At 55.1% G+C, this 24,448-nt stretch overlaps 1 protein-coding gene across 1 annotated transcript; it reads left to right on the top strand.

Annotated features, from left to right (window-relative positions):
- Positions 1-10,190: 10,190 nt before the first annotated feature.
- On the top strand, positions 10,191-14,715 carry PRR35 (proline rich 35). Its single transcript, XM_075106227.1, has 2 exons — positions 10,191-11,420; positions 12,472-14,715. Exons 1-2 carry the CDS (start codon positions 10,198-10,200, stop codon positions 13,400-13,402), a joined length of 2,154 nt encoding a protein of 717 aa, XP_074962328.1. The 5' UTR covers positions 10,191-10,197; the 3' UTR covers positions 13,403-14,715.
- The last annotated feature ends 9,733 nt before the right edge of the window (positions 14,716-24,448 follow it).

Below are 24,448 nucleotides of genomic sequence, written 5' to 3'. Positions count from 1 at the left end.
CTGCTCCTGACATCCCTGGCCAGCACCCTCCACTGCTGCTGACGTGCAGTGCTGGGCAGACAAGGACTCGCAGAAATGTGGCTGCACGGCCATTTCGCATGGTGCCACGGCACAGCACAGGTTAATAAGCTGCCTTCCCTGCTTTATGCTCCAGCTAATAACATCCCAGAGGCGTGTAAAGTCCCGGTGGCTTTGCCTCAGGCCGTTATTACTCGTCCTGGTCATTCCTTAGCCAGTACAGACCTCACTGGGTGATTTCATGGCCAAATGCTACCTGCCCACTTGGCATCTCAGCCTCTGGCTTCAGTGACATCCTTTGGCTCCGGTCCCCATGCTGCAGCCCAAACGCTGCCCTCGGTGCAGGGCCAGGGGCTGAGCCACTCCGCCCTTTTTGGAGGGGAAAAGACCTGGAAATGCAGGGAGCAAGACCACCAGGCAGCATCACCCTAGAGCTGCCTTGATCTGCATTAAAAAAAAAAAACATCCAAACACCGTTATCAAGAAACAGGCAGAAGGCAGAGAGGCATCCGCTGCCTGCAGGTGAGCCTACAGCATCCCAATTGTTCCTGCCCAAGACTAAATATGTGTTTTGGGGTGGTGGTAGGGAATCTGCCTGCAAAGCGGCTGTGAAAAGGAATGCTGCCTGGCATGCTCAGGGTCCCCTCTTCCTTGGGCCTTGTCCCTTCTCTCTGCTGGGAGTGTGCTATCCCCCAGGAAAAATTAGAGTTTCTCTCCTGCAGACTTTGTGGGTATCCCTGCCTGCTGGCCTGGAGTCAGGGTGATCCCACCCCTGCGAGAGGTCTTCTGGCTTCTTCAGCTCCTGCACCTTCACTGGAGTCAGTCCCAACCATCTCTTTTGCTCTGCAATTTCCCTTGCTGTTCCCAAGCTCTCCCAACCAGCAGCAAACCATTTCCCTTTTCATTTTTTATTTTGTGGCTGGAGTTGCTTGTGCTCATCTAAGGATGGGGAGGGAGAAGCAGGGGAGGTTCCTAATCAGGGCCATTTTGAAATGGGGTTTACAACAGGCTAGATTTCATGGATGTGGTCACCAAAGTGCACCAGTGCTACCATCTGTACTGTACACAACACTGCCAGATTGGCACATCAACACACCTACACACACACACCCCCAGTTGAGTTTATCAGCTTTTACCTTTAACATACCCAGTCCTTTGCAGGCAGCAGTTACTTAGTGGCTGGTTAGACCTTCTCAGGATTTAAACATTTCCCTTGCTGGCTGCATCCTAAAATTGCTGACTGGAGCCAGTGCTGGGAGCTGGCAGGCAGGAGCAGGGACGAGCCCAAATCCTCCCAGGTGTGGGAACAACATTGCAACAGCCCCCCTTTTCTAGGGGTGGTTGAAATCACTGACCTATCTTGGCCATGTTTGGGCTAAAAAGAGACCTGTCCACTAACCTAGGGAAGGGGGATCTTTTGGGGATTGCCCTGGGAGAGCCAGGATCCCAGCCAAGGAGGGGTGTACTCTGTCTTTGCCAAGGTCTGTCCGCCGTGACCTGTGGTCCCCTGTCCTGCCCTGCCCTGCCCTGCCCTCCCCATCCCTGCCTTCCCAGGCTGGTAGGAGGGTGCAGCATGAAGAAGGGACTGAATGAGTGTGTCTACTAGTAGGTCAGTGCACTGATGATCCACTGAGGAAGGCTCTTTGGCTGCATGGGGCAATCCCAAATGACAGATGGGTGGCTGCCACTGGCAGGGCTCTGCCTGGGTATTCCCCAGGGACACTGACCTATCTCAGAAAGTCCCAAGAGGGTCAGCTGTGGGACAGCCAAGCAATCCTCCAAGCACTGCTTCCTCCATCCCACGCTTCACTGAGATGTGCAGAGGTCCCTGCAGGAATGCGATGGCTCTTGGCTCAAGGGGCCTTATCAGACCTATCAGGGAGTGCCCAGGGTAGACCAGCCCCATCCTGGGCTCTGGGAAGGCTCTGAAGCAAGTCCTCCTCAAAGTCCTTTCCTGCCTTGTGAATGACAAGAAGATGCCAGGGTGAATTTACCAGGCGCAAATCATGCTGGAGCAGCACAACTGCCTTTCGCGAGGAGCTGACTGGCTGCCTGGATAACGGGAGAGAAAGTGACGTTGTTTATGTGTCCTTAGCGGGTCCCCTGACATGGTCTCCTGCAGTATCCTCATGGCCAAATTGGAGGTGTAAGGACAAGGTGCGTCAAAAACTGGCTGACTGCCAGGCTCGATGTGTTGTGCTGAGCAATGCAAAGTGCAGGTCCTGGCTGGAGAAATGGGCTGGCAGTGACCTGCCAGAGCTCAGTGAAGGGACGTGCAGAGTCCTGTGTCTGGGATGGAGTAACCCTGTGAAGCAGGACACATCCAGGGCCAACTGGCTAAAAAGCAGCTTTGCAGGAAAGGAGCCGCATCCATCACATGAGCAGAGCCAGAACATTTTCTGCAGGAACTGAACCGAGAGAGGAAAGGATGGGAAAGACCCTGAAGAAAGCAGGAAGCATTGAATGGGGACATGAAGACAAGGGGTGAGAAAATGCACCTTGTTATGTAACAGAGCTCATTGCTTCGCAGGGGAGGTGGCAGGGTGCACAGTGTCCATACCCAGCCTCGGGAGCCATGCTCACAATGGGGCAGAAGAGATGATCCAATGTCTGTGTCCACACTGACGACCCTCACATGGCTTGATCTGTGGTGGGAGGAAGAGGCAGATTCTGGGAATCAGCAGAGCTGAGCCCCACACTGCCCTGAGCGGACTGACGCCTGTGTGCCACAGCACACGGGAGGGGATGGGCCCAGGTGACCAGGAGGAAGGGGCTTCTGGAGATGTGCAACCATCCCCCAAGGCCTGCCCAGTGGAAGGCTGAGTGGGCATCTCCCAGGACAGTGGTCACAGGCAGTGGGATGCCATCCTGGGCTGTCAGACCAGCAAGAGAAGGAGAAAACTGTAAGTGGGGAAAGAAACTTCAGAAGCCATAGAAACTGGAAGAAGTATGAGAATTTTTCACGTGCATCATTGTCTTCCCCTGCTCACCATGCCAGCCTTGGACACCATCTCTTCTGCATATCTTTAGGTTCCAGCCACGCTGCTGACCCTCCTGGCTTGCGCACAGCCACTTTCCCCTCTATCCAGCTGCACCTTTTCGTTTGGAGACTGATATTGTCTTCACAGATTTGGAAGTCTTCTTGCATTGAGCCACTGACTCCACAGCTGGGAGCCTGTGGTCTCCTGGGGCTCCATTAGCAGATAGACGTGGAGGTGGAGAAGGATGTAGGAAGCTTCTGCAGTGGGGCCCAGCCACAAGCTTGTGCAGGTGGTTGTTATAATGTGGAGAGACAGTCTTACATCTCCTCACAAGGACCTGCCTCTTTCCCTGAAGGGCTTGCAGCGGGAAAGGCTGTGGGTGGAAAGCCATTTGCTGTAGAGGACCTTCACATCTCTGGAGAGTAGCCCGGAGGCTGTGATGGCCTGATCTCATCTCTTAAGGAGCTTGTGAGTTGTGCTGTGTGTGTCACAGGCAGAAGATGATGACTCCAATTCATTGTCATGTGGTTGAACGCTTGCTACCATGCATGCTTTTCATAGGATGCTGGAGTTGCCCCAGGGAATCTTCAAGCTAACTGAGACTCAGGCACAGACAGATGCTTTTTGGGCATGGAGGCTAGAGGCAGGAGTGGTCAGGAGAGGTCAGAGACATATAAATGCTTCTTGAATAAGTGCACAGATGGGAGAAGATTTTGACCCAAAATTAGGGAAGACTTGTGTGCATGAAGGTGTTGTGGCTCTGGCACGCAGCAGGGAGTAAGTTCATCATCTGGCCTGAAGGAGACTCCAAGGCTGGGCAGGTGATCCCAGACAGCCCACACTTGGAAAGGTAGCAGTGCTCACAAAGATGAAGCCACCTGATGTCTGGGCTGCTCTTTGGGAAGGGCTACAGACTGGCTTTGGGTCTGCAGGTGGCCCTCACCAAAAGCTGTAAAGGAAATATGAGTTTTCCTAACCAAAAATTCCAGATTCCTCTGAATACTGGAAAACTAAAGGTTGGGAATCCAAATCCGATCAGATTTTTAGACCATGACTCTGACTTTGGCTTGCCCCCTGGATGTGAAGCACATGGTGGTGACCCTACACATGGAGACATGCAACTGGTGATGAAGAACCCTCCAGGCAGCAGAACCACACTGAGCTACAGGACATGGGTAACAGCGTCTGGGTCTTACATGCAAAGACGCGGTGGATGGGCAGACATGGAAGGATTGGCAGTTTGGGGCAGATGCAAAACCCCAGGCCTTTCAGAAGACATGTGGCTCTGGGAAGAGAATAGATTTTGGTGCAACAACAGAGACCAAGCCAGGTGAAGGCACATCTTGAAGTGGGAATAGTTTCAAAGCTGCTGATGTAGGGACCCCCAAAGGCGGAGGTAGCAGGATGGTCTCACACAGTCACTTTTACAAGAGTGATTCAGCACACAGCCACCAGCGGTGTGGTTCGGGAAGTGCAGAGCTCCCAGGCCTCACCAGCCAGGCTTCCCTCCTCTTGCTGAGTGCATGCTGCTTTGCCATGGCCAATTGCCCTTGTCCAAGCCTCCAATAAACACTTAAAAGCTCAAATCACACAACCCCAGGCTATGAAAACAAAAAAGGGACCCAATATCCACTAACAGCCAAGCAGCCCCTACGGCAAAAGCATGTAGCTTAGGGAAAGTGGTTTGCATCGATTGGTGGCTCCCGGCTGCTGCCTGTTCCCCTCCCTGCAATGCCTATCTGGCTGCTCCAGCCTCAGCGCTGCTAAAAAAGGGATAAAACCCCATGGGAAGCACCACAACGGGAGAGTCCAGCTAATGGCAGGAAAGGGGTGGTTTATGGGGTTATTGTGAGATCTCATAGAAAAGCTACCTTAACCCCTGCTCCCCACTGTACTGCCCTGGCTATCATGGTCATCAGTGCAGTGAGGTCCCTGGGATGGCAATTGCTGCTGACAAATATCAATGCCGGGAACACACAGACTGGCGTGATGCTGAGCCCCAGGAGCATGAGCGACCTGGACAGCCCAAAAGGGAGCAGCTGGATGGACATAGGTGCAGAGAAGAGTTGTCACTGCAGTTGGTGCTGGGTGTGCAGGGGGCTGCCAAATGAATTCCCCCCTGTGCAAGGTAGAACCAGCTCATGAGAAACCATGGGAGCCCACATCTGCAGGATGAGGTGGGAGGCAGGAGGTTCATTGCAGTGTCATTGAGTGGAGAACTTCAGTGCCTTTCTTGAGTCCCTTCCTCCATGCCATGTCCTATGGCCATCTGGGAAAGGTTGGGGACAACCGATTTCCATGGGAGTGTTGTGGCTCCCTGGCAGCCTACACACAGCTTTGGAGGACTTGGAGGACAGTGGCAAAGAAGGGAGGACATCAGTTTGAGAGATAGGGTCTTCATTCCAGCCAGAAAAGCTCTTGGGGGTCTGCAAAAGCAGATCAGGACAAGTCCACAGTGGTAGAGGTTCTCTGATGGACACACAGGTTGCAGAAGACCTGTCTTTGAACCAGACTGATGTCCTTCAGCAGAGTCTTCTTGTCTCTCCCTCCCCTGAGCGATGGGCAGTGGGTGTGCCTATCTGGTTTGTATTGGTACAGGAAACCTGCTGGACTGAGCCCCTTCCTGCAAATGGCTGCCACAGACTGAGAGGAGGCTCAGGGAAGGGGAAGAGGTATGGAAGGGTTTGGCTGTACGTCCAGCTTCAGCCTAGAAAGGAGATGGTGAAGCAGGGGTGTGATGGTGAACCATGTGGCTGGAGGGTGGACAGGGACCATGGTTGCTGCTTCCTCCAGCCAGGGAGCTGGGGACATCAAATGAAACTTGTGGGGACCAAAAAGCTTGGGAAGCTGAAGGATGAAGCTCTGAGCGGTGTGCTGGGAACTCCTCGCTGCAGGATGCTTTTGGAGTTGAACATTTCCACAGCTCCAAGAGAAGCCTGTGTAGATTCATGGTAGGGAGGACCACTGCCACGTGCTGCATGCATCAGCACCTGGTCTACTGTAGGGATGTGTCGTGATGGCTGAGGGGTTAGGAAAATCAGAACAGTACAATAGACACTTGCCCTACATCCTGGGAATCTGTTTTTGACTGTTATTAGAGACATGAGCTACATGGACGTCTGATGCAATGCAGTACAGCTGCCCCAACAGTTGTATGCACTTCCCTGCATCCCTGTGTCTGGAGCTCAGGCTGGGGCTGGGATTTTTTAATGTACTGGAGTACCAGGGACTGCAGATCTCTTTCCTGAGCATCTCTCCCTTCTTCCTTCCCTTTGTCTCTCCCTCTCTTTCTTCTCCCCTTGCCACTCTGCTCCCTCCATCTGACCATGCCCCCCTCCCCTTGGCGTTCCCAGGGAGGAGAGCAGGGATGCTGCAATTCCCAGGCACAGGTGCACAGTCCCTGCCGTGCACTGCCCCCAGGCACGGCCCCCACCACCACAGCTGACAGCTCACTGGAAATAATGTGTTGTGGCAGAGAGAGACTCAGCAGACCACGAAGATCTGCTGGTGCGGGAACTGCTCAGCAACCAGGAGCCGCAACGCCTGTCTCCCAGCTCCGCAGGGCCTGATCCGGCTCTGGGGATGCCTCCTCTCTACCGGAGCCTGCCTGCCTTACATGCAGGGCACATTCCCACCCTCTCCCCTTCTTTTCCTTTGCTCTCTCCTCTCTTGCTGTTCCTCTCTGCAATGTTAGGGAGGTGGAAGCAGCCAAGCTGCCTGTCCCCACACAGGACGGCTCCCTGCTGTCCCCTGCACTACCAGGCAAAGAAGGGGAACGAATGGCTTTTGCCACAGCGTTGGAGAAGGAGGATCAGGTGTGCAGGAATGGAACAACCAGTTCCAGTCTCCCAGCAAAGATTTAATCTGCCTCTGGCATATAAACAGCAAATATTTGTTCAACTGACCTGCAAACAGGCAGCAGGGGCATCGCAGCAGGGCTGAGGCACCCAGCTCTCTACTCAGCCGCTATTTGTTTCTAGCAGGGTGGGTGTACAGGGAGATGGGGCAAGGGACCAGGGCACAGCTACATCCAGGGTCCTCAGGGCACCCCAGGCTTGGTGGCTGGAGCCAGGGACTGATGCTTAGGGGGACCCATCCTGCATAACTGCTGCTGCATCCCTTCTGCTCCCCTGAGCATCGCAGTGTGTGTGCAGGGCTCTCACGGCTTACAGGCGTGATGCACACAGAAAGTGTCTGAGGGCTCAAGGGCAAGCATATCCCTCTGGGCAAGTGGTCAGGCTGTCGCTGGCTGCAGTGAACCTGCAGGAAGGAGGCCCCGGGCTCTGTCTGCATATCCTACTGTGATGGGAGAAATCAGCCTTGGCTGCTGTAGGTCAGGTCTGCACTCCTGGAGCTTCCCCCCAAATCCATGGGGACACAGGTTCATTACAAGTGGACGTTTTTGCCTATTTTCTGCCTATTTTCTTAGTGGCGGGGTCAGCTTCCAGCTCAACTGACACTTGGGCATGCAGAGGGCTGTCCCCAAACCCTGCATGCAGCTCAGCCCGCCCTGCAGGCTCCTGTGCCACAGGGTCCTGTGCCCCATGCTGTGGGGATGCCACAGCATGGCTTGCTCCCTGTCCCCATCTCAGGCAGGAGATACTCTCTGCTGTTTGACAACAAACCTCAGGAAGAAGTGGAAAGGATCCTGAGCATGTAATTCCCACTTCTGTCACGTAAATGTTCTCACCATGCTCCCACGGGAAGGTGATGCCCCTTGGTGGCAGCAGTGAGGAGAGTGGGAAGCAGAGCACAGAGCATCTTTCGGCCCAGCACAGCCACGGCCTGGGCATGGGGCTGCTGGGACTGTCCCTGAGGCCACCTTTCCGGCAGGGCACACGGTATTCCAGGCAGCGATGTGTACCGGGAGTGGGATGCTTAGGGAGGGAAGTGCAGGACTGTGGGGCTGCAGGGTGAGCAGCCAGCCCCAAGGACTTGGGCTGACTGAGGGGAGCTGTCTGCAGCAGGAATGCAATCAGCCCCAGGAGGTGGGGAGCATCGCAGAGCTACATGGCAACCTGCCTCCCAGTGTGGTGCTGCACCCATTCGAGCCCCTTCCTGCCCATCCCACTCAGATCCCAACTCTTCAGCCCTGCTGTGTCTGTCCCACCCCAGGAGCTGCAATGCTTCCCCCAGCCCCGCAGGGAAGCTGCCCAGGTCATGTGCAGAAGGATGCAGGCTACAGCTGGGATGGGTCAGGCATGCTCCAGTCCAGTGGGGAGCGATGCCCGTTGCAGGGGCTGTCATCTCCTTGAGCCACTGCCTTGACCTGCCCCTGGGCAGCTCCTGGTCCTGGCTGCCCAAAACTGCCACATATCCTAGTGCACAGGGATGCACTTTTTCCCTTCCCATCCTGGAAAACTCGTCTCCTTCTCCCCAAAAGCCAGGGAGCAGACTGTTTCCCTGAATGGCTCCAGCTACCACATTGGAGCAATCTGGAGATGCTGCTGCCCCCTTCTCCTTCGTGGGCTGTGCATCCCCACATCAGCCTGCCTGTGGAGATCTCCTGGGGTAGAGCTCTGCCCCGGGACCTGCCATGTGGGGGAAGGATCTGGCCTTTGAGAAATAAGCCCCACCCATGCAGAATGAGCCCTCACATTTGCTGCCCTCCCCAGGCCTGGAAGAAGCCAGCAAGGGCAAAGTGGCATCTGGAGGGATGATGCAGGCATGTGCATTGGTGTCAGGTGCCCTGCAACTGCAGGAGATTGCTGCTTGGCCATCTGTGGAGGAGCCTAATTTCATGAGCATGGAGCCTCTGCAGATCTGGCTTCTCCAGGAGGCAAGGAGTTGGGGTGCTGTGCTCCCCTGCCTGCTCCCAGGGCAGGCGGGGTGACAGGCTGCGGGACTGGCACGACCCCACTATCCCCAGGGAGGCTGCAGTGGGAAGCACGCAAGGGCCAGCGCTGCATGGCAGGGCTGTGGGGGACATTTCCCAGATTTTTTGATCTTGGGGAAGCCACCTGGAAGAGGGAAGGTGCATTTTAGCCCAGATTGGTTTTCCAGGCTGGATTACACCTGTCCTGGCACAGGACAGGATCAGCCCCGCACAGCCAGGGAGGCAGGGCTACCTTTCCAGCAGCCAACGCCATGTTAAAGGCAGTCAGTCTGCAACCTCTCCCCATCCAGTCTGTCCATCCGACTGTCCTCTTTGCACCACAACTGCACGTTCATGTGCAGGGTTGCAGGTATCTGCATTAAGCCCAGCCCTGCACCAGCTTTGGCATGTGAACTTGGGAACATCTTAGTTGGCTCCAGCACTATGGCACCCCAGGAGATGGCAAAGCTGTGCAGGTCTGTGCCCAGCAATAGCGCTCAGGGCTGCGGGCAGGTTTCTCCTCCATTCCCTACCCTCAGCAGGGAAATTGTCCCTGGTCTGTGCTGGGGCTGCCCCATGGAGGCTCTGGCTGGGTGGGCAGGTCACCTAAGAACTTCAGCATCAGCTTGAGGTGGTTTAGCTTCAATGCCTTTAATAGTGTTTGCTTTCCTTTTCCTCTGGGGTGGTTTGACAGAGGGTTAAAAATGGAGCCATCATGTATGGGCATACCAATAGGGCTTGGGCAAAAATTCCATCACTGGCTTGGGTTTAAATCCCAAACACAGGAGCTCCAGGCCAAGGTCCCAGCAGGTCCACTGGGACCAGGAGGTGCCCATGGAGCAGAGCCATCATCCCAGGGAGACACACACACAGCTCACCAGCTCCATGCTGTCCTTCTTCCAGGGCACGCAGTAGTTTCTGGAGAGGTGTGGGAAGATTCGTGCTGTGCCCCTCCATTCCCACAAGGAGCCATCTCCAGCACCCACCACCATGTCCAAGGATGACATGGGCTGCAAGCTGACGTCGGTCTACAAGCACAAGGAAAGGAAGCCGAAAAAGCCCCACTACATCCCGAGGCCATGGGGCAAACCGTACAACTACAAATGTTTCCAGTGCCCCTTCACCTGCATGGAGAAATCCCACCTCTACAACCACATGAAGTACAGCTTGTGCAAGAACTCCCTCTCCCTCCTCATCGAGTCTGACTGGCCCTACAAGAAGGGCAATCTACTCCACCCGGAGCTGCGGCTCCTGCACGCAACAGACACCTCTCGCCTACGCGGGCGGCAGGATGAGCAGGAGATCTGTGACTCCTCAGCCACATTGGGAGGGCCAGTTAGGACCAAGCAGGCATCTGGCAGGGATGGCCACGAGGACGAGCCGATGTCAGGGGTGGAGATCCTGCCTGCTGAAGGGGCTGGTGAAGAAGGTGGTCCATTCCAAGAGGAGGAGGATGACGTTGCTGGCCTGTTGAGGGAGATGGATGCAGGGGAGAAGAAAGAGAAAAATGAGGCAGGTTGCCAAGGTGACCCAGCTGAACCAGAAGTGAACACTTTGGTCTTCGGTTTCAAGAACAAGAGGGACAAGCCTTGCAAGGAGGTAGAGCCTGACTTCATCATCACAGATGTCTTCTCCCTCAAGAACCATGTCATGAAAAGCAGGGAAATGGCCTCCCCAGACCTAGATGCTAAGCCAAAGCATTGCAAAGTGCCAAAGAAATGCCTGGCCAGCAGTGGGATCCTCATGGAGCAGTGGAAGCTGGTGGCAAACGGGCAAAGAAGGAACACACCTGAGGTCTCCCCATCTTGTCCTGACAACAACATCATCCCATGCTACCCCCCTCCAGCCTACAGTGACTACCACGAACCTCAGGGCCTCAACCTCTCACTGCTGGGTATTAATTACCCTTTGAACCCCAGCCTCTTCTCCTACCTGAGCCCCACCATGGCCAACAGTGCTACGACACACCCGCACCTGGCTCAGCTGCCCTTCCTGGCCTCCACGACACAGCTGATGCACCCACATGCCTCCCACTTTCAGCCTCTGCAGAGCCCTGAGCGCTCAGCCTTCCTTCCCCGCTTCTACTACCCCTTGCTCTTTGAGCACACCTTCAGCTCCACTGAAAGGAAGATGTCCTCCAGCAAGCCAGAAGCCCAGCAACAGGTAGGCTCTGTCATGCCCACGCCACCCCAAGCCAAACCTCCCAGTGAGCAAACCAAGCCAGGGCTGCTGAAGGTACCACTTCTGAAGACAGGTTTTCCTTGGTCCAAAAGTGTCAGAGAGGAGCCAGCCTCCGAGCTTGGCCATCCTGCCATGCTAGGGCAGGAAGAAGAGGAGAAATGGCTGTCCCAAGAGGAGAGCAACCCAGCTTTGGGCCTCAACAACGTGCGCAAAAAGCCAGCCACTGACATCTACCAAAACATGGTGGGGATGAAGGATGGCACTTTTGTGCCCGGCAGCATCCAGAAGACAGACTTACCAGTGGTGACCTCTCTGGAGCCCAGCAGCCCTCCAGGCAACTCCCTGAAGAGCAAGTTCACTGCCAATGGGCTGGATTTGATAGGACCCGAAAGGCTGATGCCTGGAAAACTCAGCTACCAGAGCAGGTAAGATACTTGTGATCTCTGCCTCTTCCTCACATCTGGTTGGCCCTAAACATCATCTTAATACCCTGTCATATTACTGATTCCCCCCACTTGCCTCTAAACCATGAGATGAGTCTCCAAGGGCTAAGCACACACCAGGCTGGTGGTCCATACCAATGCCCACTCAGAACAGGCCTTCCAGGAACAAAGGACCTGAATAGCTTTCAGGTCCATCCATGCACCCGGGCTATATCACCACTTGCTGGCCCTTGCTTCCCTCTGTTTTATACAGAGCCAGAAGTGGTGAGGTGTCTGTGTGGTGTGGACCTGTGCTCCCCAGGCACCTGAAAAGCTCTTCTAGGGTCCCCAGATATCTGAGGATTGCTGGAGCAATCATTGTCTATTTTTAAACATACACATTTGCATTCCTTTGATTTGCCTTCTGGTTTCAAAGCCCAGAGGGAGGGTCACGTTTCCAAACATTTCCTTTTACCTGGGGCTAGAAATGTGCACAGCTCCTTTTAACAAAATTTTAGTTCTTCCCTGGTTGTGCAACTCCAGCTGTGGCTCCAAGAAAATGTCGCTGTAAAACCCACCGCTTTTGGCACCCAGAGGAGTGATCTCTGGAGAAGCCCTCCATGGTCTTCTATCTCCAGCTGCCTCTTCCCTGCTCTCAGTCTAGCTGGAGAGATCCCCTCCAACTGGGCCTCCAGGACTGTGGGATGGTCATTTCCATCAACATTCTCCAGGAAGAAGGAGAATCCAGGTTTGGCTAGCTGAGAGGGGATCACTTATCAGCACAATCTCCCCAGGCTGGTCTCTCTCCCTTTGTCGATGGGTCTCACGACAATAGCCTGTGTCAGGGTCCATCCACCTCCTGGGAGAACCATGGCAGGAGTGGGTCCAGCCAGGGCTCTGCATGCTCAGATCAAAGCCTTTCCTGGAAGGGCATCCTGCTGGCAGCAGACAGTGGAGGTACCCTGGCTGAATCTGGCAATGCTGGCCCTGGACATATGCCCAAGAATTTTTCCTATCTCTTTCCCTACTGATTGTATCCACTACTTCTCTGCAGTGGTTCAAGGGCCAACCCTGGCCACATCCACAAGACCCTGGACCACTGGCACATGGAGGTCCTCTCAGGCCGGCCTGAGGAACTGGAGAGGGGCAATGACACTGAAGTTCTTCCTTCTGTGGGTGCTGGCCTGGACCACGGCCTCTGCAAGCAGAGCAGACCCCAAGAAACTTCTGCCACCATGACAGATTCTGAGGCCACAACAGTGCTTATTGGGGACCTGTCCAAAACCTTAGAGGAGTACCAAGAGGTGGAGAAGAAACTGTCTGATCTGGCAAAGGAGGACACCCCTGGGCAAAAAGAGCTGAGGGACCAGCTGGTCAAAATCCGAAAGGAGCTCTACCACATCCACCAAGCACTGGAGAAAGCCACAAAACCCCACGAGGGTCCTCTGGACCTCTCAGTGAAGAGATCCTCCGAAGGTCTGGGGAAGGTCCAGCAGGCCAAGAAAGATCCCTGCAACATCAGCCTGGGAAGTGAGAAGCTCCACAGCAAAGACCAGGGGGCCCTCACCAAATGTATGGCCACTGGGGAGGCTGGAGATGGGGAAGGGCTGGCAAACTGCCTCCTTGAGACCGAGAACAAAACCATTGACCTGCTGATCAAGATGAGCCGCTCTGAGAGCCTCCAGGCATCCTCTGAGGCCCACCTGGGCACTGTAATCAAAGCTGAGGTCCTGCCGCTCACCATGCCCCTGGAGCTCCGGCACATGATGGAGCCCTACTACAGCCGTACCACCAAGTGCGAGGCAGACTCCAGTGTCCTGCTTTGCTCCGATGGCAGATCCAGCACCACCCAGGGCCCTCAGCTCCCGGTCACCACCGAGGATGGGCCCCTGGGCTGCCTAGCCATGCAGCGCTCTCTGTCCTGCAGCCTTCCCAGTGAGACAGACACAGTGTGTGTCCACAGCCCTCTGCATGCTGACCCCTAAGTCCACCCTGCTCGAAAGCTCCTGGATCTCACTGATCACCTCATCCTTTACCTTCCTAGTGTCTGACCTCTCAGCTCCCCCTCTTCCCCATGGATGAAAGCTTAGCCACTGCCTGGCTGGGGCCACGTTGCGCAGGGTCCCAGCTAGCTCCCCCAGCTGACGCCACAAAGTGTAAAAAACCAGTCCTTGTCCTATCCCAGTATCAAGGGTGGGGATCCCAGTATTAAGATCCTGGGATCTACATGCTCTACATCCCTGGTCCTGGAGCTCCCTTTGAAAGGGAAGTCACTAGCAGGCAAAAAAGGAAAATGGATAAAAGCACCAAGCTTTCAGCAGAAGGCTCATCCAGCCCTCTCATCAGAGACACTCAGGGACTTTTGCAACACAGCTCCCATGATCTGTGGACGGGGGAGGGACCACCAACAGGGCATCTGCAAGGCCAAGTCTCAGTCCAGCCATAGTTGTGCTCAAACAGACTGTGGCTGTCACCTTGTACAGAGAAAAGACATGGTGACTTTGCCCTATGGTGGCCTAAGGGTCACAGCAGGGAATCAGATGCCCACCTGGACTGACCCAGAGGCCAAGTACTTTCCGCACTGTGGAGACAAGAACATCCTCCCAGCCACAATGACAAGATGACACAGGAGCCACCTTGCCACAGCTCCACACCTGGATCCTGAGCTCTCCTGCCTAGGGCATTTGTTATGTGTGAGGACTGCTGGGCTGTGGGGATTTGTTCCTGCCCACTGGTCCTCCTCCTCTGGCTCCTTCTTTTGCCTTTATACAGAAAGGACCTTCCGTCCCTCTGCCCCAGTAGACTCTCCCCATGCACACATGATGCACATTCCTCACAAAGGCCCCAAGCCTGCAGAGTACAGCTCCCATGAGCTCCTGCCCTATAGTCCTAATCCCCCAAATGATGACACATGGGACAGCAAAATGGGTGAGATGATGTTGCCATGAACACTACTGCTCAAGGGGCAAAGTCCCTAAAAACATCTGTGAAGGGAGAAGCTTGGACTGTCCCAAGCTGGAACAATGCTGAGTGGCCACCCCTCAGCCAGAGCACTGGCGAGCCAACTACCTGGGCAGGTGCCTGCTGTTTGTGGGATGAGTGCTGGTCTTCCTGAAAGGCCACCTTCTCCCCACGCTCACTGGGGGCTCTTGCCTCTGTTGGGCAGGCTAGTACCCACCGCAGGGCAGTCACACCTCCCTGTCCCCTGCCACCCTGCTGAGCAGCATCTGCTCTGGCTCAGGATGTCACAGAATCACAGAATCACAGAATGGTAGGGGTTGGAAGGGACCTCTGGAGATCATCTTGTCCAACCCCCCTGCTTGAGCAGGCACACCTAGAGCAGGGGGCACAAGAAAACATCCAGGTGGGTTTTGAATGTCTCCAGGGAAGGGACTCCACAACCTCTCTGGGCAGCCTGTGCCACTGCTCTGTCACCCTCACAGTAAATAAGTTTTTTCTCATATTGAGGTGGAACGTCCTGTGTTCCAGCTTGTGCCCGTTGCCCCTTGTCCTGTCATTGGGCACAAATGAAAAGAGCCTAGTCCCATCATCCTGACACCCACCCTTTAAATATTTATAGGTATTTATGAAATGCCCCCTTAGTCTTCTCCAGGCTAAACAAACCCAAGCCTCTCAGCCTTTCCTCATATGGCAGATGCTCCAGTCCCCTGATCATCTTCGTAGCTCTCTGCTGGACTTGCTCAAGGAGTTCCACATCCATCTTCAACTGGGGGGCCCAAAACTGGACACAGTACCCCAAATGTGGTCTCACTAGGGCTGAGTAGAGGGGGAGGATAACCTCTCTCAATCTGCTGCCCACACTCCTTTTAATGCACCCCAGGATACCGTTGGCCTTCTCGGCCACAAGGGCACAGTGCTGGCTCATGGTCAGCTTGCTGCCCACCAGCACTCCCAGGCCCTTCTCAACAGAGCTGCTTTCCAGTAGTTCAGCCCCCAGCCTGTACTGGTGTGTGGGGTTGCTCCTTCCCAGGTGCAGGACCTTGCACTTGTTCTTGTTGAATTTCACCAGGTTCCCCTTGGCCCAGCTCTCCAGCCTGCCCAGGTCTCTCTGGATGGCAGCACAGCCTTCTGGTGTATCAGCCACTCCTCCCAGCTTGGTATCATCAGTGAACTTGCTGAGGTTACACTCTAGCCCATCCTCCAGTTCATTGATGAGTATATTGAACAGGACTGGACCCAGCACAGGCCCCTGGGGAACACCACTAGTGACAGGCCTCCAACCAGACTCTTCCCCATTGATCACGACCCTCTGAGTTCTGTTGTTGAGCCAGTTCTCAGTCCACCTCACTGTCCACTATCCACTCATCCAACCCACACCTCCTTAGCTTGCCTGTGAGGAGGCTATGGGAGACTGTTGAATGCCTTACTGAAGTCAAGATAGACAATATCCACTGCTCTCCCTTCGTCGACCCAGCCAGTCACGCCATCATAGAAGGCTATCAGGTTGGTCAAGCATGATCTCCCCTTGGTGAATCCATGTTGACTACTTCTGATAACCTTCTTGTCCTCTACATGCCTGGAGATGACCTCCAGGATGAACTGCTCCATCACCTTTCCGGGGACAGAGGTGAGGCTGACTGGCCTACAGTTCCCCAGGTCCTCCTTCTTGCCCTTTTTGAAGATGGGAGTGACATTTGCTGTCCTCCAGTCCTTGGGCACCTCTCCTGTCCTCATTGACCTTTCAAAGATGATGGAGAGTGGCTCAGCAAGAACATCCGCCAGATCCCTCAGCACTCACGGGTGCATCCCATTGGCGCCCATGGATTTGAGAGGATCCAGTTTGCATAGGTGATCTCTGACCCAGGCGTTCTCAACCAAATGTCCCCATGCTTGGGCCAGGATTTCTTGGACTCCCTCCTACTGTGGCAGGTATAATGTGCTCTCCTTCACCTTGGAAAAGCCAGGCACCCTTTCCTCTCCTACCCATACTCCCTGGCCAGGAGATGGTAGTGTCTCCTGTTAGTACCCAGGGCCTTCATCGACTTGACCTGTGGCTTGTTCTTTGCAATGAGAAGAACCAGGATGGAGGGCAAGAGGACAACACAAAGAGGACAGCAAGCAAAACCACAAATAAGGGGCCTACACAGCACAGCAAAGGAGCTTTAGATGCTGGATCTTCTTGGGGCACAAAGCGGCAATTCTACTGTGGGTGGCTGAAGAAGGCAAGCCCACACATAGGACCTGGGGCTCCCAAGTACTTTGATGGACCCATACAACAGGAAGGGTTGACTCTTCTCACCTGATTGCTCCCTGGACAAAGCTTCCACTTCATCAAAGGGGTTTATTTCTCACTCAAGGACTTTGCTTGGGGCACACAGACCTGTGGAGTTATTGGTCTCTTCTCTCTGGAGGAAAGTGTGGTGGGGTGGGGGAGGCATTCAAAAGGAGAGATGCTCAGCTCAGCACCATGTCGCTTTTGAGCCAGCTCTAGATTTTCCTGATGGGCTATGTTCTGCTGCTTCCCAGCATGGCCCTGGCCCCACAAGGCCCAAGTGAAGGTCATGAGACACCACCAGAATAGACTCCAGAGCTTGGGTGCAGGACCCTTGATCCCAGAGCCGAGGGGAGGTGGTGTTGGGCCTTTCTTTCAGAGTTTGAATAGTGCTGTCATCTTTGGATGCCCTAACACCATCAGCACAGCAACTCCCTCCATACCAAGCACCTTGCTCACATTACCCTCTCCCATCAGTCTGCCAGTCTCTCTGCAGAATCTTCTGTCTCCCTGTGCCCCTCTGTCACCCACCTCTTCCCAGGTCCCTCACTCATACAGCCCTGGCAGCTGCTTCTCCCCGACACCAGCACCCTCCCGTTCCCATATCTCAGGGCTCCCTACTCTCCCCCACACTAGCTTCTCTGTGCATCTTTCATGCCAGGACCCTCATCCAGCACACAGGGCACCCACAGGCACAGCCAACAAGCTGGAGCCCCATTTTCCCATGACATCCTTCCCTGCCCACCCGGCCTTTACCTCCTCTGAGGAACAAGAATTATAGGTCCCTCTGCCCACCCAGGAGCCTGCTCTCCTCTCAGCCCCAAGCATCACACTGTTTTACTTAGCAGATCTCCATCTGAACTTGGGCACCTTGGAGGTCCAAGACACCAGAGGGGTAGCTGAGCTCTGTGACCAGCAGCTCTGGGCTTCAGCAGGAGATCCGTGCCCAGACCACCAGGCAGTGCTGCCTTTCACCCCTTTTTAGCTGAGATATTGCCTGCACACAAGTCACCTCTCCTTCCACAGCCCTGACTCCATCCTGCCACACTGAGCTGCGATGTTGCCCTTCTCCATGGTGCCCGTGCTGCAAGCCGGGTACCTCTCCCACAAGCGAAGCTGGTGCCAGCAGCCATCGCCACATCACTCACAGCCTCCCTCACCTCTGCAGAAAGCAGCGGGGGCAAGTGGGAGGTGGAGAACAATCACACAGTATTTATTGTTCACAGTTTTACGAATGTACAAAACAAACACCAAACCATTAAAGGGGAAACCTCCAAACAGGATTTGCTGCTGTCTGCTTTGTTCTCCTCTCTGGGGAGCCCTGCCTGCTCTGGCCAGATCCTGCAGTGGCTCCACGCCATGGCTCTCCAACACGGAGTCACGCACTCCCCGGGTTTCAGAGGCTCAGGGTTAGCCACCAGCAGGATGTGGCCAGATGTTGATGCTGGTTGCACATGGTCAGTATTTATGTGGGTGGGCTTTGACTGTTTTCTTCTGCTGGATCAGCACTGGGATCCCACCAGCTTGTCCTGTGCTAGGGAGAGGGGCAGTCTGTTATGTCTGAAGGCATTAATCAAGAGAAGTGCCCTCACAGGAGCCACAAGGGTCTTAATTCCTCCACCAGAAATCCCTGCACACACACAGCACCTTTTTCTTCAGGGAGAGGCATCCCAGCTCCTTTTACAAGCTACCATGGCTGGGCCATGAGGCTGCAGCACCAGAGACTGGGTCCTGATTCAAGGAAGAGCAGAGAGAAGGGTGCGGGGTCAGGTGCCATGTCCCCAATGCCAACCTGCTGCTTTGCACCTTGTCCCCAAAAGTTCTGGGGGGTGGCTCCCCTCTCCACCTTGCCATGGCTGTCCAGGGCAGTCCCCTGCCCAGGGACTCTTGCCTGCAGGCCACCAGGATGGGACCTTCAGGAGGTGGCTGAGCTGGTGGCACCACTCCAGTTGAAAAGATGAAAGCATTTACCTTTGCATTTAAATAATGGATGGGAGCTGAACTACTGGGCTGGCTTATCCAGTCTGCAATCTGTACCCCCAAGGCCCTCAGCCCACTCCAGTGCAGGGCCCATTACACCGCTATTTGGTCACCCTAAAGGCATCTGATAGTGAGCCATTACCTGCCCTTTACAGCAGGCCCACCTGATAGCCATCTTTCTTGGTCATGGTTGACCAAAGTCCCCCTACTTGCATGTCCCCCCCCACTTTCCTGCCACACCAAAACCAGTCCCAATCAACAGCTGGAGTATCCAGCCAAATCCCTCCCCTGCCCTGCCGAGGCCAGCAGCCCCCCTTCTCCTGGGGCTGGGGGGACATGGGGTCACAGCAGGTCCCCGGCACAGCTTGGAGCCTAGCAGCTCCTGGTCAATGGAGCTGCACAACTTTTATAGTTTTCTAATGCCTGGTGGGTACAGCTGCTCCTGCTCAAGTATTCCTTCTCCTCTGGGTTCAAGAGCAATGAAGAGCTCAGGAATTGGGAGTGGGGGAAGTTTCCTAATAAACAAATGCTCAGGAAGGGCTTATGTTGGGTAAGGCAGTGGAAGGAACAAGATTTCAAGGTCCCTTGTAAAGGAGGACGTTGTTGTGCTCCTCATCTCATTGGCACAAGGACGTGGCCCCAGGGAAGCTGAGAGCAGAGGACACAGAGGGTGGGTTTGCTGCATCCCAAACCAGTTTTCCAGCCGTGTTGACATGGCTGCAAGCTGCAGCTCAATGCACTGCCGGAGTCAACTACGAGCGGAGACAGTGCAAGGTCAAGCAAGGCACCCCAGGACATGGAGATGGGGCCACGGTTTGTGCAGAAGGCTGGCAGGACATCAAGTCAGGCTGCTTCTCGTGTGCAGAGCAGCCCCAAGCACAAGGTAGGAGCATCCTACAGACCCCATGAAAATGCTGTGACCCCCTGGTTTCCCTGGCTTTGCGGCAAAGGGTCAGCAGCAAATGTGGGGGATGGATCCCATGCTGGAACAGGACAGTCCCTGCAGAGGCACAGTCTCGGGGCTGCATGGAGGACTGCAGGGACTGTGGTGGGCATTGCCTCCTCCCACTGCACTCCAGCCTGGCCTGGGAAACCATGGTCCAAGGGACAGAGCTGCAAATGCCCTTGGGTTTGCCCAGAAGTAAAAGACGGGGTAGACACAACTCCGTGTTCAGGGAAAGATGGGGCTACCACTGGCAGCACTGGCAGGGTGCTTGCTGTGGCACCAAGAAACGGGAACATGTTTGATGCCAAGGTGAGTTAACCCCTTGCACATACCAATCAGCAGCTGGGTGGGGGACGTCCAAGTGATTTGGGACCATGCAAATCCAGAGGCCACAGCTGAAATGACAGGGAGAAGGCAAGTGTTGAGATGCCCTGCCTGCTGCGTCTTGCCCGGCCGGCCGTGTCGAGGCATCCTGCGACACACCTGTGGCAGGGCCGGACAGCTGGGCACTCACTCGTAACAGTGGGCTACCAGGTGGAACCAGCTGGGGACAAGAAGTGGTTCCTGCCCAGCACAACCAGTTTTCTCTTACCCCAACACAGGCAGGCCAGAGCTCAGAGCAGTGGAAAGTTACCAAACGTGGACTAAAGAAGGACCAAGGTCGGCCAGGAGATTTCTGAGCAGACGTGCAAAGCTGCAAAGACAACGTGGAGCAGAATTGCTCTGTCTCAGGCAAGAGGGAGGTAATGAACCTGTTTTGCAGCAGTGGCAGTGCTGAGTGCAGTGCACACTCCTTAACTGCGAGCAGAGGGCAGGCAGAGATACCAGCTTGGGAGGACTCTAAAGCTGGGAAGACAAATCAGAAATTGCCCCCAAAGAGTCCCCATCATCCCAGGAAGCCTGTCCCAGCCCAACTGGCACTTCCCATCTGGGGAAAGGCATGCAAGGTTTTCTTTTGGCCAAACAACCGTACTCTGGGGGGAGTTTCCCCATGACCTTAAGTAAGGAGCGGTGGTGTTTTCAAAAGCTCCAAGCAAAGTGTCCTAGAAGGTACTAGCAGGCCCAGGAGGACCATTCTCTTTGTCTCTTCCTCTGTCCTCTTCTCAGCCTTGTCCTTCGCTTTGCCTGGAAGTGTCTTGGAGCAAGCAAGGGAGGATGCTGACTCCCCTCGAGGCAGAATGTCATCCCCAGGGCTGGTGGCACACGAGGGAAGAAGCACAGATGTGCTGAGACTTGGCAGGGGGCTGGTCTGCAAGAGCAATGCAGCTGCATGGATGGACAGCCCAGCCTGTGCTGCTGCCTGCTCTCACCCTAACTGCAGCTCTTGTGGAGGAACCACAAGTCCTCCTCATCCTCCTGGGATCATCTCTGTGGGAGGAAAAGGAGCAGAGCTCAGGCAGCCCGGAAGGCATCACCCCACTCATTGCCTGATGCTCATCTTGGATCTGCTGGTCCCAGCTGTTTGTGACAGCAGCACTACTGCTCCTCACCGCTCTCACCATCACAACCACCGTGGTGGCATCACTGCCTCCAGCTGTGCCCTGGTGACTGTCCCCTGGCTCTGCCGGGACACTGCTGAAGTGGTTCAAGTCTGTCACAAACCCTTCAACCCCCAGCAGGCACCAACAGACACTGAACTGAAGGGCAGTCCCAGGGGAATGCACTCGGAGCTGCTCAGGTAGCGGTTGTATTCTCCATCCCTCCACGGCATGCAGTGAGCATGGGCAAGCATGCAAGAGCAGCTATCCCATCTCCTCAGCTTTAAATGAGGAAAAAAAGAATATAAAAAGCTACAAAAATTCCCTGCTGTGTTTTCCCCCTGCCTATCTGTTATTGCAATTGGAGGTTTCCTACCCCTGCTCCTGGATGCCTCTGAACGGATTGTTTCCCTGGGTGTTTGCCCAGGGCAGAACCATTCTGGCTTTGGAGTTGGATCAAAGGCCCACAGAGGGAAGCGCTCAGAGTTTAAGTACTTAAAAGAGTCAGGGCAGGTGAGAACAGTGCTCTGACTCTCACTGGGGCTGATGCTCCCCAAAGGCAGCCAAGCTGAGCGGGGAGAAGGTTTCCCTCAGGCACTGCAGGCTATGGTGGGGAGAGATCCCAGCTGAGGATGATGTTTGTTCAGCTCCTGCCTTGCCTGCCCACTCCCTGCCTGGAGGGTGCAGACAAGGGTGGCCCGCACCTGCTGGGACTGAGGCAATGTGAGAGATGCTGAGTAGTGCTGAGGCATCAGGGCTGGGTGCTCCCTGCTGCTACACCCTTTGGGTGCAGGAGAAGATGCTGAGGGTCTAAAGGGTTGAGAGGGAAGGAGGAAATGCTCCTGCAAGGCAGAAGCTGATTGAAGACCTGGGAGCACCTGTACGGTGCCTGGGCAGCCCTGGCTGCTGTAGCCTGGGCAGCAACTGTTGAAAAGCCAAAATGCCCACATCATTTTCCCAGATCTGGGGTTGCAGGGTGTCAAACCCCTACAGCCACTGTTATTTGCCCCGTAATTTTAAGTGTGGGTCACTCAAGGATGTAGACAGTTTGGGTTTTGTGTGGGAAGGGGGAGCAGAAAGTGCAGTTACTTCCTTGCCCGTCTGTAGCTGGTGCCCACCAGCCTGCTGCATGCCAGTATGCCACCCTGCATGCTTCCTTGCTGGGAGCCAGAGCAATGCTTCCTGGAAGCCCAGATGGTCCAGTACAGTCCATAAGAGGATGCTTCTGGCATGTAGCTTTGCACCAGTAATCCCCATGTCCCTGGGGTTCAGCAGTGTCGCTGGATCCCCCCAGGAGCCCTCTCCACTATAATGAGAACACAGGCCTGTGTTTGCAGAAAGCATCTGCCCCTCTTCCACGTCTCATACAGCCTTGGGACATTGTCCCCTGACAGGACATACAGATGCGTTGCTTTTCTCCCATCAGCCTCCTGGAGCTGGTGTGGAGAGGCTGCAGGAGCCAGGCCAGGGTGGGATGGAGGGAGCCAGCCTGGTGGAACCACTGCCCAGCTCCTGCAGCCCTGAGGTCAGGCTGGTTCCTGGGATGGGTGGGGAAGGGGGTGGCAATAGGGACACTGCCACCAGGGCCAGCTGGGGCTTGCCCATAGGGCTGCTCCCCATAGGAAAGGGGCTTTGTGCCAGTGCCCCACTGTGCTTCACAGCTTTTGGCCCTCTCAGTGAGGCTCAACAGGAAACTTGATGTCTCAGAGAGGATTAACTTCCTAATCTTTTTGTGAGCCTTGCGAGAGCAGGAGGCTGCAGAGGAGGAGCCAAGGAAGGGAGAAGCCAAGGTGTTAGCTCAGCCCCTATCAGTCCCTGGAGAATCTTCTCTGTGGGTTAGCTGATGAGCAGCAGGGACTCTGGGGTGCCCATGCCAGCCAGAGGACAGTGCCAGGGTAGTTTTAGGGACCAGAGTAGTTACAACTTTCCTTCCTGGAGTGGTTTCTTTCTGTGATACCTGAAAAGGTGTTGAATTCCTGCTCTCTCCTCCATGTAATTGGTTTTAGGAAGCCCCAGCCCCAGCCTGCGTGAAGGACTGGGCTCTGAGAGCACGGTCCCCCAGTCGCCCCGAGCCCCTGCATGCCCCCAGCTAGACACTGCAGGCCTTTTGGGGACAGTGGGGGAGCACAGCTGGGACAAGGGCTCTGCTTGGGCTAGAGATCATATTTTCTGTGTGTGGCTGTGCAGGCAGATGCTTGGGCTCCCCACTGCAAGCTCTCATACAGTCCTGGGACACCACCTTCTGTTGCACACACACACACACACACACACACACACACATACGCACACATGGTAAATTGCATCTTTTTGATAATTAGTGCCAATCATCCCCTGGTTGTTTGGACAGACAGAGCCGCCTGGTGTCTGCACAAAGAAACAACAAGGCCTTGTCCAGGTCCCACTAGCTGGACACCCACCTGCCACCCCATTTCATCCCCGCAACCAGCTGCTTCTGCTCTCAGCAAACAATCAGAGCCCTCAGCCAAGATCTCCCTGTGCTGACAGTGGTCCAGAGCAGGCTGGGGACTGCTGGGGCCCTGAGGGCTGGAGTGCTCCACATGGACCTGAGCTACAGAGGGGTTTCATTGCACCACAGTAACACTCTGCAGATGCCACGGCCATCCATGTCCCCCTGACCCTCTCTGCAGCCATGGAGGTGTGATCTAGACAGGGAAATATTCTCAGTGGATGGGTTTGGGGCTTTTTGCACAAGTCTGTGACTAGGTAGCAATCACATCGGCTCGTCCCATGGGATCTCCCACTGGCTCCCTGCATGCATGTGTAGTGCCAGGCAGGTGCCGGCCCATCTCCCTGGGCACGGGGACTGACAGAGACCCAGGACTTGCACATTTCTTGTGGACACTCAGGCAAGAGCTGCTGTCCCTGGGCAAGAGGAGGAAAAGCCCGAAGGGGAGTAGCCCACCATTAATACCTGCACATAATGTGCTCCAGGAAAGCCTGAACTGACCCAAACTCTCTTCCCCGGTCCTTCTCCAGTGCCTGCAGCCAGACCATGCCCCCATCCTTGAACCCTGCAGCTCCCAGTGTCAGCATGGGCATCGGCTGTGCCAGGGTCCTGCCATAACACAGGCATCTCCTGGGGTCTGGGGCAGGATTTCAAACAGGCTGTGACAGAACCACGGTCCTGGAAAGGTGAACAGGAGCCCCAGGGCCAGGCTGTGTTTGTTTATCCTGGTGATGGAGCACACAACAGCGAAACAAAAGGTCAGACCCTGTTGCCCTGGGAGATGGTTTTTGAAACTGCCTACCGTCCTGCTGGGGCTCAGATAGAGCAGCCCCAGCACTTGTCATATCAAGTTATTTTTGTAATTTTGGCTGGTAACAGGTCTGAAGCAGCCTCCCAGATGCTGTGAGCTCTGAGAATACACTGATA

Source organism: Phalacrocorax aristotelis, chromosome 10 (genome assembly GCF_949628215.1).
Source record: "Phalacrocorax aristotelis chromosome 10, bGulAri2.1, whole genome shotgun sequence".
Lineage (NCBI taxonomy): Eukaryota > Metazoa > Chordata > Aves > Suliformes > Phalacrocoracidae > Phalacrocorax > Phalacrocorax aristotelis.
Note: the sequence above shows the minus strand (reverse complement) of the source record. Positions and strands in the feature narration are given on the sequence as shown.